The sequence below is a fragment of the Hydra vulgaris genome, chromosome 08, assembly GCF_038396675.1.
Source record: "Hydra vulgaris chromosome 08, alternate assembly HydraT2T_AEP".
In the NCBI taxonomy this organism is placed as follows: Eukaryota; Metazoa; Cnidaria; class Hydrozoa; order Anthoathecata; family Hydridae; genus Hydra; species Hydra vulgaris.
The window spans coordinates 9,280,071-9,292,515 of record NC_088927.1 but is presented as its reverse complement, the minus strand read 5'-3'; the positions used below and the strand labels follow the sequence as shown (position 1 = coordinate 9,292,515).

General features: G+C 26.8%; 1 protein-coding gene across 2 annotated transcripts in view; it reads left to right on the top strand.

The window, feature by feature from the left end:
- The first annotated feature begins 524 nt into the window (after nt 1-524).
- LOC100207924 (putative sodium-coupled neutral amino acid transporter 10) overlaps nt 525-12,445 on the top strand; it is a 31,865-nt gene continuing 19,944 nt past the window's right edge. The window contains exons 1-5 of one of the 2 annotated variants that reach the window (XM_065803035.1): nt 525-701; nt 5,643-5,760; nt 7,670-7,715; nt 7,905-7,998; nt 8,074-8,211. In XM_065803035.1, coding sequence (XP_065659107.1) covers nt 618-701; nt 5,643-5,760; nt 7,670-7,715; nt 7,905-7,998; nt 8,074-8,211 — 480 coding nt within the window. In that variant the 5' untranslated portion in view covers nt 525-617. Of the gene's footprint in view, nt 706-5,642; nt 5,761-7,669; nt 7,716-7,904; nt 7,999-8,073; nt 8,212-12,445 lie in introns of both variants that reach the window. The other variant, XM_065803036.1, reaches the window with a different exon arrangement.

The window sequence follows — 12,445 nt, the reverse complement described above, 5'->3', positions numbered from 1 at the left end:
ATATATATATATATATATATATATATATACACACACACACACACACACATATATATATATATATACTCACACACACACACACACACACACACACACACACACACACACACACACACACACACACACACACACACACACACACACATATATATATATATATATATACATATATATATATATACATATATGTAATTAAAAATGAAAAAGAAAAAAATTTTATTATAGAACATGTTTCAATTATGGAGTCACTTTTTTATTTGTTATTTTGTTCTCTTATAACTATGTGATTAATTTTTTAGAGTTGTTATAAACTTAAGTTTTTTATGTTTCAAAATTGAATTTTTTTAAAATATGACTTTTGTTTTTATTGTAATAATTAATTCAATTATGTTTTTACATATATATATGCGTGTGTATATATATATGCGTATATATATATATATATATATATATATATATATATATATATATATATATATATATATATATATATATATATATATATATATATATATATATATATATATAATTCAGGGGAAAATGATTGTCTAAAAATATGGTTTGGAACAATGAGATATACTAAATTGCATATTTAAAACAAATGTAACAATTACAGAATGGCAAGTGTTCAGTGGGTGTTTAACTTTGCAAATGCAATTCTAGGAGTCAGTTTGCTAGCATTACCTTACTGTTTCAAAGAAGTTGGTATATTTTTATATAATTATTGTTTACCTACTGATTTTTAAATAATGATAACCTAAATTTATTTTAATTAGTTATACATCATTAACCCTTTCCTGACAAGTGACCTACACTGTGGTTTATCAGATCTGTTCTTAGATGTTTCTTAAAAATCGTTTGTTAATTGCATTTATAGATCGCTTTAAGTTTGTAGATTGCAATTAAGAAAAATGTGTAAAAATTGTGAGTCTAAAATATTGTTTAGGTATATTTTTGCGTCTGAGAAGCAAGCAAACAGTGACTTGAACATAGAAGTTAGGACTGAAAAAAAGTTTATGAAAAACCATTTACTGACACAAATACGGATTCTGACAATGAAATTAAAAATCAGTTTTATCAACTATTTTTTATTATGGGGAAGTACCCTGTTTTTGGGTGTCTATATGAAAGGCTAAACATCTTTTGACTAGATTATCAATTGTGTTTTGTTTTGTTTTGTTTGATCACCACTATAAATGCTATCTTATTTAGTATCAAAAACATTATGTCTATGAATTTCTCCTTTATTTAAGGTTACAAAAAAAATATATATATATTTTTGTTTATTTCATAACCAAGGTAATGGAAAATATTTTAAAATTTTTAATATCCTGAAAGTCAATTTTCTGACAAAAAAAAAAAAGGTCTTATTTGTGAAATCCTGGAGTTTTTCTTTTTTACTTTTTTAACTGATTTAAATTTATTACTTTATGAGCAGTCATATAGCTGTTTTTAACTCCGTCACAAAAGAGTTAAATGTTTTTGTTTTTTTTAACTGAGTTTTTTTCTCTGTTTTTATTTATTTGGTTATCTCTGTAAATCATCTCTTTAAAGTCTTGAAAAGTAAAATCATTATCGTTATGTATTAGTAGCTTTCAAAGAAAATTTTAGCTCTCTTAAAGTTAACTCTGATATAAAGAAGAAATTTTTAGGCAGTATCTATGGAAATGTATTTTTCTATTTTAATTTTTGTATACAAAGATCTTGGGCTTTAAAACACTAACATAGTACTGGTTTAGATTAAAGTAATTATTTCCTATAGAATAAAAAGAAACACACGTGGCAAGTTTATCGGAGCAAAAGTTCTAAATTGACAAAAGTGTTAAGAACTATTATACTTTTTGATTCTCTGCAGATATTTTTTGTGACTTTTTTGGATGTTTGTTGTCTGCTTTTTCTTGACAATCTAGGATTTAAAATATAAATTAAAAGAAAGAGAGTAAGAGATTTAAAGAAACTCTAAAAATTGATTTGATACTCTTAAATATTTTCCCATATACACTAATATGAACCAAGCTTATGGAGAAGACCAGCATGCCAAACTCTATTGAAAGCTTAAAGTATGTTAAGAGCAATTGCCTGTTATATACCTAAAGCCCCAATAGTACATAATGCACAACAGAATATTTCTATTTGAGCAGTTAGCAAGTCAGCCATAAATAGAGAAAATCAGAAACCATATTCATTGTCAGAGAGTAAGTTATTTGACTCAAATTGGGACATTTGAAATTTGTTGATTAAAAACTCAAAAACCTTTCTAATATTAGAGATGGGATGATATTTGGAGGAGTCAGAATGTTCTCCAGAGTTTTTAAAAATTAGAATCCCAGACACAATTTTCCATGAGGCAGGAGAACAAGATTCAGTCAAGAACTTATTAAATAGACTGAAGAGAATTAAAGAGAGTTCTAGAAAACACTTTTGTAAAACTATGGCAAGAATGGTAAGAAAAATATGGCTATTAGATTCAAGAGTCAAATTAGACGTAAAGCAAGTAGTTCTGCCTTGTCCTTAAAATAGATATTAAAAGATTAGGCCCAAGAATTAGAGTTGAAATGTTCAACTTTGTTAATGCCACTGTTGAAAATTTTCCAAAAGTCTCTAGAGCCTAACTTCCGAGATAAGATACGAGATTTAGTAAACTGAGAATAATGGAGCTTAGCATCAGACAGCATCTTTTTACATTGATTTCTTGCAATAATAAATAGGCATTTTTTCTCAAGAGAGTTTTTCTTTTGAAATAGAATGAAATGATTACGATAAGATATAGCAAAAAAATGATTGTGATAAGATATAGCAGCTGCACCAAAAGTGAAAACCATACAGTAGAACAAAGCTTAAGTTGAGACCAAAAAGAAAACACACAAATCAAGCTTTAGAACTTACATGGTAAGTAGTATTAGAGCCAATCCATTCAATTTGATGAGGACCAAAAACAACAATATTATTAGAGGGATAAAGGGAAAGGACATAGTCAATATGATTAGAAGTTACTAAAAGAGTGCAGTCTTAAAAAGAAGGAGAATGATAAAGAACAAAAGCATAAGGTGATAGAGTGAAGAGGTGATAAGCGGAAGCACACAAAAAAATGGTCAGAAGATTCAAACCTGATTTCTTGACAGATAAGTGAATTGATGCATTTGTATACCCCAAGCCAAGTATGTGAGTATTAGAGTCTTTGCAAATCAAAGGATAGTACCCATCAATACTGAGAAATCAGTCTCATAAAGGACAAGCAGGTCTGGTAAATTTTGCTAGAGTTAAGATTTAACTAATGGAAGGTTACTTCAAAGACTATGAATATTTTCGAAAGATGTATGGAAACAGTTAGGTAGTGACGATAGATTTTATTTTTAATATTTTTGGTTACTTTGGGCATAGTTTAAGTTAAAGAAAACTTGATTCATTCATAAAAAGAGTGGCGTCCCAAGCAATGCGCTACTTTAGTGCTGCTAATTAAATTAGAGTTGTAACTTAGGGATTCTTATGTGGCCTTAACAATGCACACCAAAAGCACTAACAGGGATACCATCTATGCACAATATGGCACTGTTAATACTCTGATATTTTACAGCTGTTGATAGAATCAGGGTCATCTATGGCAGCCTACTAGATGAAAGAGAGGTGCAAGATTAATCAACAGAGTTATACTACTTAACCCTAAAGTCTTTTCCTAAAAGTCTTCTACAAGGCAGTAGCTGGATGCATTTAACATCTGTCCAAGATGAGTCTTTTTATCAAGTAACCATTTCTAGCCTTTACTCAACTAAGAGCCTGAAGACAGGGGAGTTTTAGCTGGATGTAGTTAACGTCTGCTCAAGAAGAGTATTTTTATTGAGACACCTTCTCTAGTCTTTACTCAATCAAGTGCCTGAAGGCAGGGGAATTTTAAGTCAAAGTTTATTTCTCCTAGTCTTTGCCTAAAAAAGCAAGCCTACAAGGCAGGGCATGGGGCAGGTAATACTGGTTTACATGATACCAGTAGCAGGGTGATTGGGATGATCCTGATTCTGATCTAACTTATAGTTATTGCATAAATGCTTTTATCTAATGGATAATAAAATTTTCTTTTGTAATGGTTAACAAGTCAAAAGCATAAAAAAAGAATTGAAATCTGCATCGGTTGTCACAGTAAGTTGTTAGACTCAAGTTGAGATATTAGAAGTTTAGTAATTAAGTAATTAAGTTCGGTAACTAAAAACTCAATGACCTTACTAATAGTAGTAAGAAGACTGATTGAGCAATAATTATGTGAGTCTCAGCAATCTTCTACTTTTTTTAAAATTGGAACAACAGTTGCTATTTTCCAACTGGCACAAAAACAAATTCAGTTAAGAACTTGTTAAATAGTTAAAATTCAGTTAAGCCCTTGTTAAGAGTATTAAAAAAAGTTCCAGAAAACACTTTTATAAGACTGTGATAGGAAAGCTGTCCAAAGAGTTTTAGTAAGAAATAACTGAAGCAATGAAAGCTGAAATTATTTAGATGTCTAAAAATGTATTAAACTGTTTCTCTGGGATGACATAAAGAGTGTGGTCACTAGAATCAAAGATGAATTAAAGAAAAAGTCAAAATGATTAGTAATAACATCAAAAAAAGTGCATTCTTGAGAAGAAGGAAATCGCTAAAGAACAAAGTATTAACTGAAGAGGTGCTAAACAATAGTGTTCAAAAGAATTTTCAGCTTCAAACCTGATTTCACAACAATTTAGTGAACAGATACTTAAGTATATGGTCAGGCTAAATATTGGAGCTTTTGTGAATCAAAAGATATAGCAATCAACACTGATATCTAAAAATGAGCTGAATTTAAATGGTTTTTAATGTTTAATATTTCAAGATATATAATAGTCATGTTTTGAATTATTAGAGAACCTGACTCAATTGTAAATATTATGCAAATTCTAATGCATTCTAAGCAAATAACTGTAGAGTTGCTTCAGTTCTGCCAATGCTCAAAGATGTAACAAAGAGATTCTTATGTGGACTTTTACTTGTTATGTATTATTGTTAGTATTAAATTTTTAATCATTAGTGAATTAATTGGTATCAGCATTAGATTTTTCTATTCATTGGCATTGACAACAAATGTATAATCGGTACATCATTAGTAAAAAGGCTTCAAACCATCTGCTATATTAACTTAATTACTTTAATAACTTTTATGACACCTCTGTGGAATATTTAAAATTTTACCTTTCTAAAGTTACTTTTAAAATGCGATCTGTCTAATCTAATTATCTTAAGTAATCATTCAATTAAGAGGTTATTCTTTATAAAAGTCTCCTTAAATATAATCTAGAGAGGATATCTTGTTAATAAATATCTATTAAAAGAACTATAAATGCAATAGGGAGGAAGGGTTTCACATTCCCATCACTTTTAATTTACAATCATTATTTTCACTTAATATTTTTATGGCAGCAAAGAATATATACATAAACATGCATAATGTGTGTATATATATTTGTGTAAGTTCTTATTTTTTTCAAAATACAAAAAACTCTTCTATAAAATGTTGAAAGAATAGAAAATTAAAAAGCCATTTAAATTTTAATGGAGAATTAAAATTTTTTATTTTATTCTGGTCTTTCGACTCTTGAAGACTGATTTTTAGACTGATTTACATATTTAAATTTTAGTGTGGAATTATTTTGTCAATTTCTATGATTCTTCTTTGCGGATATGTTACAAAAGTGACTTGTGAATATCTTTTGCGCACTGCAAATTTTACTCGACAATCATCTTATGAGAGTATAGGTATTTTTTTATTTTTATAGTCACGTAAAATGTTAGAAAATAAATATTAAAAAATTTTAATTTAAAAATTTAAAGATACAAAATATTACTTGATTCTGAGAAGCAGGGATATGAAGCAACGTAAAGGACTCATGTTTTAAAAGTACATAAAATATTTATTTCTGGTCTTTAGTTTTTAGGAGCTTTAAATAAGTTGAGAGAGTTATACACTACTTTGACAGTTCACACAACAATTTTTTTGTTAATTTAATGATCTTGTTTAGATATCTGTGTAGGTATTTGTTTTATGTTGAGTTAAAAAAATATCTAATTGTGTGTGCTTGTTTAACACTAAATTCCTTGCATAAATAAATCTAAATGGTACTACATTGTTTTAACATGGAACAACCTACCTGATTAGGCAGCATGTGCAAAATATGTCACTTAAGATATGGCTTGACTTAATCAACTATCAAAACATATGAAAATGATACCAAAACTACTATATAATGCCTAATATCATTTAGTAATTATTTTTTTGTTTTAACAAGTTTAATTTCAACAAGGCTGCAAGTAATCACTATTTGAGTATTTTAGTTACTAAAAAGTAAGAGTTAAAGAAAGCAGTTGTCAGAAGACTTGGAGATTGTAAACCACTGTTTTGTTAGGAGTTACTAGAAAACAAAGAATAGAGTTAAAAAGCAAGGGAATGGTTGACAGAAAACTTGAAGATTGTAAATTATGAGTCAGGAAAACGTGAAGACTGGAAAATTTCAAAGCTTTGAGGTTTGAAGGAAAAACTAGATGAATAAAAATTTTTTCAAGCATAAAAAAAGTTACAGTGAAAGAATGTGACTTTCTTAAATGACAAGTCATGCGTGATTAAGTTTTGGGTTGTGAAGCAATGATGTATATAATGATAGGTTTCTTGAGCAGTGAATATAGTTGCATTTGTAAGAGGTATAACAAAGACTTAAAGTTGGCAGCTAGGCCAGATAAATGCTACTATATTTTCAATGAATTTTTAGACTTTGTTTTTATATGAAATACAAAATACTTGTTTGAAAGTATTTTGTATTTCATATAAAAACAAACTAGAGATTTGTTGTTGAAGATATTAGTATCAGAAGTAAGAAAATAGTGAGCACAGTAAAATGAGGTTGAGTTCCATCTTGTTTTGACAAAAACAGGTATGGTTCTTTTCCCAAGGTGATCTTGATTGTGTACATCATTTTCTTGTTTTTGTTTTTATTTTATAAAGTTATTGAAGTATCTAATGTAGTATTTTATAAAGTTATTGAAATATCTATTGTAGTATCTTATAAATTTATCACTAAACAGCAGGCTGCACAGTGAAAGATTTTTTGATAAGAAAGCAAACAAAAGGTCATAGGCAATGATGAAACATGTTTCGTTGAAGATTAATTATGGACTTTCATTAATGGATAGTTCATTACTTTTTAGCCAACCTAATACTTTTCCAACACATTAATTATGAAACAGTTTTGAATCATGTGTGAGCTCCATGAGATTTGTTATAGTCATATTAAGACAAACTGCAAATTTATGTACTGCTTAAAGAAGCTAATGTTTGTTTGATTTCTTCCTGCAATAAAAGTTGACTATAAATTAGAATAGGATTACCTAAATAATGATATCAGTGATACTCTTTTGTACTGAGTTTTATGACTCAGTACACTCAGAAAACATTTCCAGATTTTCATAATTTCACTGTAGTTTAATCAATTTATTGATTAAGTTACATTGTGAAAATTGTAAAAATCAATTTATTGATTAAATTACATTGTGAAAATTATAAAAATCATTTTATATATTAAATTACATTGTGAAAATTATAAAAATCAATTTTATTGATTAAATTACATTGTGAAAATTTTGTAATGATTAGAATTTTAAAAACTTTTTTCAGCTTTTCATTTGATTGGACCCATTGGAAAGTTTGCCACTGAATTTTGGTATTTTATTTTGATTTTTTTTTCTTTCTTTTTGTTTTGATTATTTCCTTACTTTTTTATTAAAAGTATTTATCTGTTACTATAATTAAATATAGCACATAAGAAGAAGAATATTTGTGTTTTTATTGAATATAATATCTATAATTCATTTTTATAAAAATGAACCAAGAGTGCAATCAATTTTTTTAGCACAATTGGCTTGGTTTTAGGAATATTAATTTCTTATCAAATTGTAATTGGGGATCTTGCACCCTCTGTTGTGTATAACTTAGTTGGTATTCAGGTTTGATGTTTATAAATATATTTATTATAAATATATTTTACTTTAAGCTTATTTATAATCAACTTTTGCCATTAGAATTCTCCAAAATTACGTGCAATATTAATGGTGATATCAAATTTTGCCATGCTTCCCTTATGCATGATGAAAAAAGTATCTAGTCTCTCTGCTTTCAATTTTGTTACTGTTGCATTCTACATTTTATTCATGTTTATTGTAAGTTATTGTAAATTTTGAAATTTTTATAAAATATATATATATATATATACATATATATATTTATATACACATATATATATATATACATATATATATATATATATATATATATATATATATATATATATATATATATATATATATATATATATACATATATATATATATATATATATATATATACATATATATATATACATATACATATATACATATATACATATATACACATATACATATATATATATATATATATATATATATATATATATATATATATATATATATATATATACATATACATATACATATATAAATAGATAAAAAGGTAAGATGAAAAAAAACAACTTTTTACAGTACTTAAAGTTTCATGCCGTTTGCGGCACTCATCAGCCATATATTTAAATCAAGAAAAAACTGTTCAAAAATACAATTAAAAAACCGTTACAAAATTAAAAAAACATTGGAATGAGTTCTGACGTCAAATAATAATAATAGCAATAATAATGACAATAATAATAATATTATTAATAATATGGAAAAACATCTTTTTTAATCGCTAGTGTCATATTGGGAAAGAAGGAATCTGTTTCTATGTCTACACTTAGAAACAATCTCACTCCTTTTATTCAATAAATTACTATTTTTATAATATAGAATTTCATATTTTTCGGTGAGACATAATTTGCAAGATTTGGATGTTGGATTATATGCTTTACATCGCCTGAGAATTTTCCACTTAACTATAGGGACTAAATTAGCTTCTTTTAACTTCCATACATGTTTTGAGAGTTCAGTATCATTTTTGTATTTAGAGATGTTAAACGATTTAACATGATTAGCGTATCTTAATTTAAAAGGAGTCTCACTTATCCCTATGTAGGTTTTTTATTAGAAGATGAATCAAGATTATCTGTTGTAACAGTTGCTTGATATACAATGTTGCTTGTTAAACATTTATTAAACAACGGACAGAGATTTTTATTATAGCAGTTACAGTCCTGTTGATTAAGGTTTGTATTGTTGCATAAAATGTATTTGTTGTGTGAATTTATAATAGATTTTACACTTGGCATATAACTGTAGCTAACTTTGACTGTGTTCCTGTTAAAGATTTTATGCAGTTTATTATTATTAGGAAAATGTTTGTCAATAAGTTTCAAAAAACATTTTCCCACGTTGGTGCTAACGTTTTTACTAAATGGAGGTTTAAACCAAATGATGTTGCGGGCTCTGTTCCGTTTTGGAGTTGATATTGTTATAGGATTATATGTTAGACTACATTTATAACCAGACTTTAATAAAGCTTCATTATATAGAGGAATAGTATTTTGAAATATTTCTTTGTTAGATGAATTTGTAGACAATCTAAGTTCAATCGAACGTGGTATTTGTTTTAATATACTCGGCGGGTGATTTGAATCAGCATGAATGTAATTTAATGTATTATCAGGTTTGAAATAAGGTTTAAAAGTGCAGTCACTAAGATTTAGAGTCACGTCAAGGTAGTTAACAATTTTCATGTTGCATTGTATAGAAATCCCTAAGCCATTGCATTTAAATATTTCGACAATATGCTTTTTTATTTTTTCCATTTGAGGGCCGCTTTTTTTACTAAAAACTGCCAAGCCATCGTCACGGTATAAACCAACCTCAAGCTTGTTATAAAATTTTGAAATTTGAAAAAGAAGAAATATTCCTACCAGCTCACAAACCTCTGCACCGTCGAACGCTCCCATGGAAACATCAAATAAACCACTTGATTGCTTTATCCAAACTTGATCATTATTAAAAAGCAAAGACTTTCTTGCATGAAAAGTTAGTGATATGTTTTCTTTATTTAATGTTAGGTGTTGCTTCGCAAAATTAATAGAGTTTTTAAGAAGTGTTTCACTGATAGAAGGGTAGAAGTCGATAATATCAAAAACTAAAAATTTATAAAGGTATTTATCTTTTATGGCCTTAAACCAATCGATAACATTTCGAGTGTTTTTCCATTGATTTAATTGTAATATATTTCTTAGATCTGTATTAATTTTAGAAAGAATATCTTTACTAATTCTACCAACCTCGTTTTTAGCAGGATTCAATAAACGGACAGTCGGATTGTTTTCAAAATTATCTTTATGGTCTTTTAAAGTGATAAAACAATCGGAAGATGTGTTAATGTCAATTTTATAGAAAACTTCATGATTTTTCAAAAAAAGTTTACCTTCTAAATTTACTTTATTTATTATGTTTGAGTTGGATAATTTGTAGTTTGAAGTGATGGCATTTCTTAACAAGTGGTTGTAATCGTTCTTAGATAAATTGTAAAGATTGGTCGTTTTATCAGCATACGTATAAGTTAGGTTATATTTTCGAATACTGTTTATATCTTTTTTTAATTTATTTTGGAAACTGCTGTGCACCTTTCGAAACTTAATGTGTTTTACAAGATCAATGAGTTCATTCTCAAAAGCTATCATTTCTGTAATTTGTTTTGGATGATTAGATGTTTTTAATCCGTAGTTATAATAAAAATTGTTCTTACTATTTGAACTCTTGTTTAAAAAAAAAAAGCTTTCCATCGCATTTTTTTAATTAATGTTTCAGTTTTATCCAATAACTGTATTTTGAAGTCTTTAATGGATGGTATCGGAATGTTCTTGACTGAATATCCAAAGTTTATTTTTTCCATCACATATGCGACTTGATTAGAGTGCTCAACGTATGGAGCAAAAATATTGTTGTTTTGATTATGTAATAATAATCAATTTTTTCGATTTGAGTGATCAATATAAAGTGAAATAATCACAAAATAGATCAATAAATAAATAAAAAGGTAAGATGAAAAAAAAACAACTTTTTACGGTACTTAAAAATTATTATTGTCATTATTATTACTATTATTATTATTTGACGTCAGAACTCATTCCATTGTTTTTTTAATTTTGTAACAGTTTTTTAATTGTATTTTTGAACGGTTTTTTCTTGATTTAAATATATGGCTGATGAGTGCCGCAAACGGCATGAAACTTTAAGTACCGTAAAAAGTTTTTTTTTTTTTCATCTTACCTTTTTATTTATTTATTGATCTATTTTGTGATTATTTCACTTTATATTGATCACTCTCAAATCGAAAAAATTGATTATTATTACATCATCAAAACAACAACATATACATATATATATATATATATATATATATATATATATATATATATATATATATATATATATATATATATATATATATATATATATATATACATATACATATATACATATATATACATCCATATGTTAAGTTTTTATTTATCATAATGGTTTCATTTTTTAACTTTTAAATTATTTTTAAAATTTTAAAATATTTTAACATTTTTTTTAACTTTTAAGTGGTAAGATAAAAGAAGTGTTTTAAATTTAAAAAACCACCTTTGAATAATGGCTATGTAAAAAAGGTTGTTACAAAATTATTGAACATATAATACTGAGAAACGATTTTCTTTTATTTTGCATTTAATGTTTAGTCGGGTTATTTTTAGCTTGAAAATATTAGTTTTATTATAAATATTTCGTTTTCCCAGTTTTTTTTGTCGGTTTTTAAACTATTATCATCTTCAAACCACTCTAAATCAAATCAATGTCTCAAATTACACGTGTTTTAACAATAAAAATGTCAAAATGATCCTAAGTTATAACAACTAAGAAGGTATTTTACCATAGAAATGGGTAATAAATCATTTTGTACATCGTATTGATGACTTATTTCCGCAACTTTTTCTTTATATAAGCCAAAGTTGGATCAATAGTAACAGTTTTGTTAATTAATAAATGGAAGAAATAATAACATATGTAATGAAATTTAAAGGAAGAAATAATAACAATCTAATTATTGTATAGAAATAAGTGTAAAGTTATAAATGATAGCTCAAAAAACTTGTGAAAAAGTTAAATGTAAATTAACAACGCTAATCGGTACAAGGAAAAACATTATTAGAGTCAGAACTACCAACTTTAAGAGATGTTTAATAATATGATCTCTTTCTTAGAAGGATTGAAGAAAATGACAAAGATTTAAAGCAAACTTCTGAAAAGTTGTGCATCTCAGTAATATGTTTATGGCAAAAAGCTAATCCACTTATACCCATTATCTCTGATTAAAAAGGAAAAGAAAGAATCATATATGACTGGAAAAAAGCATATAATCTGGCATTAGGTAGGGGAACATCTAAGCAACTTTCTGATC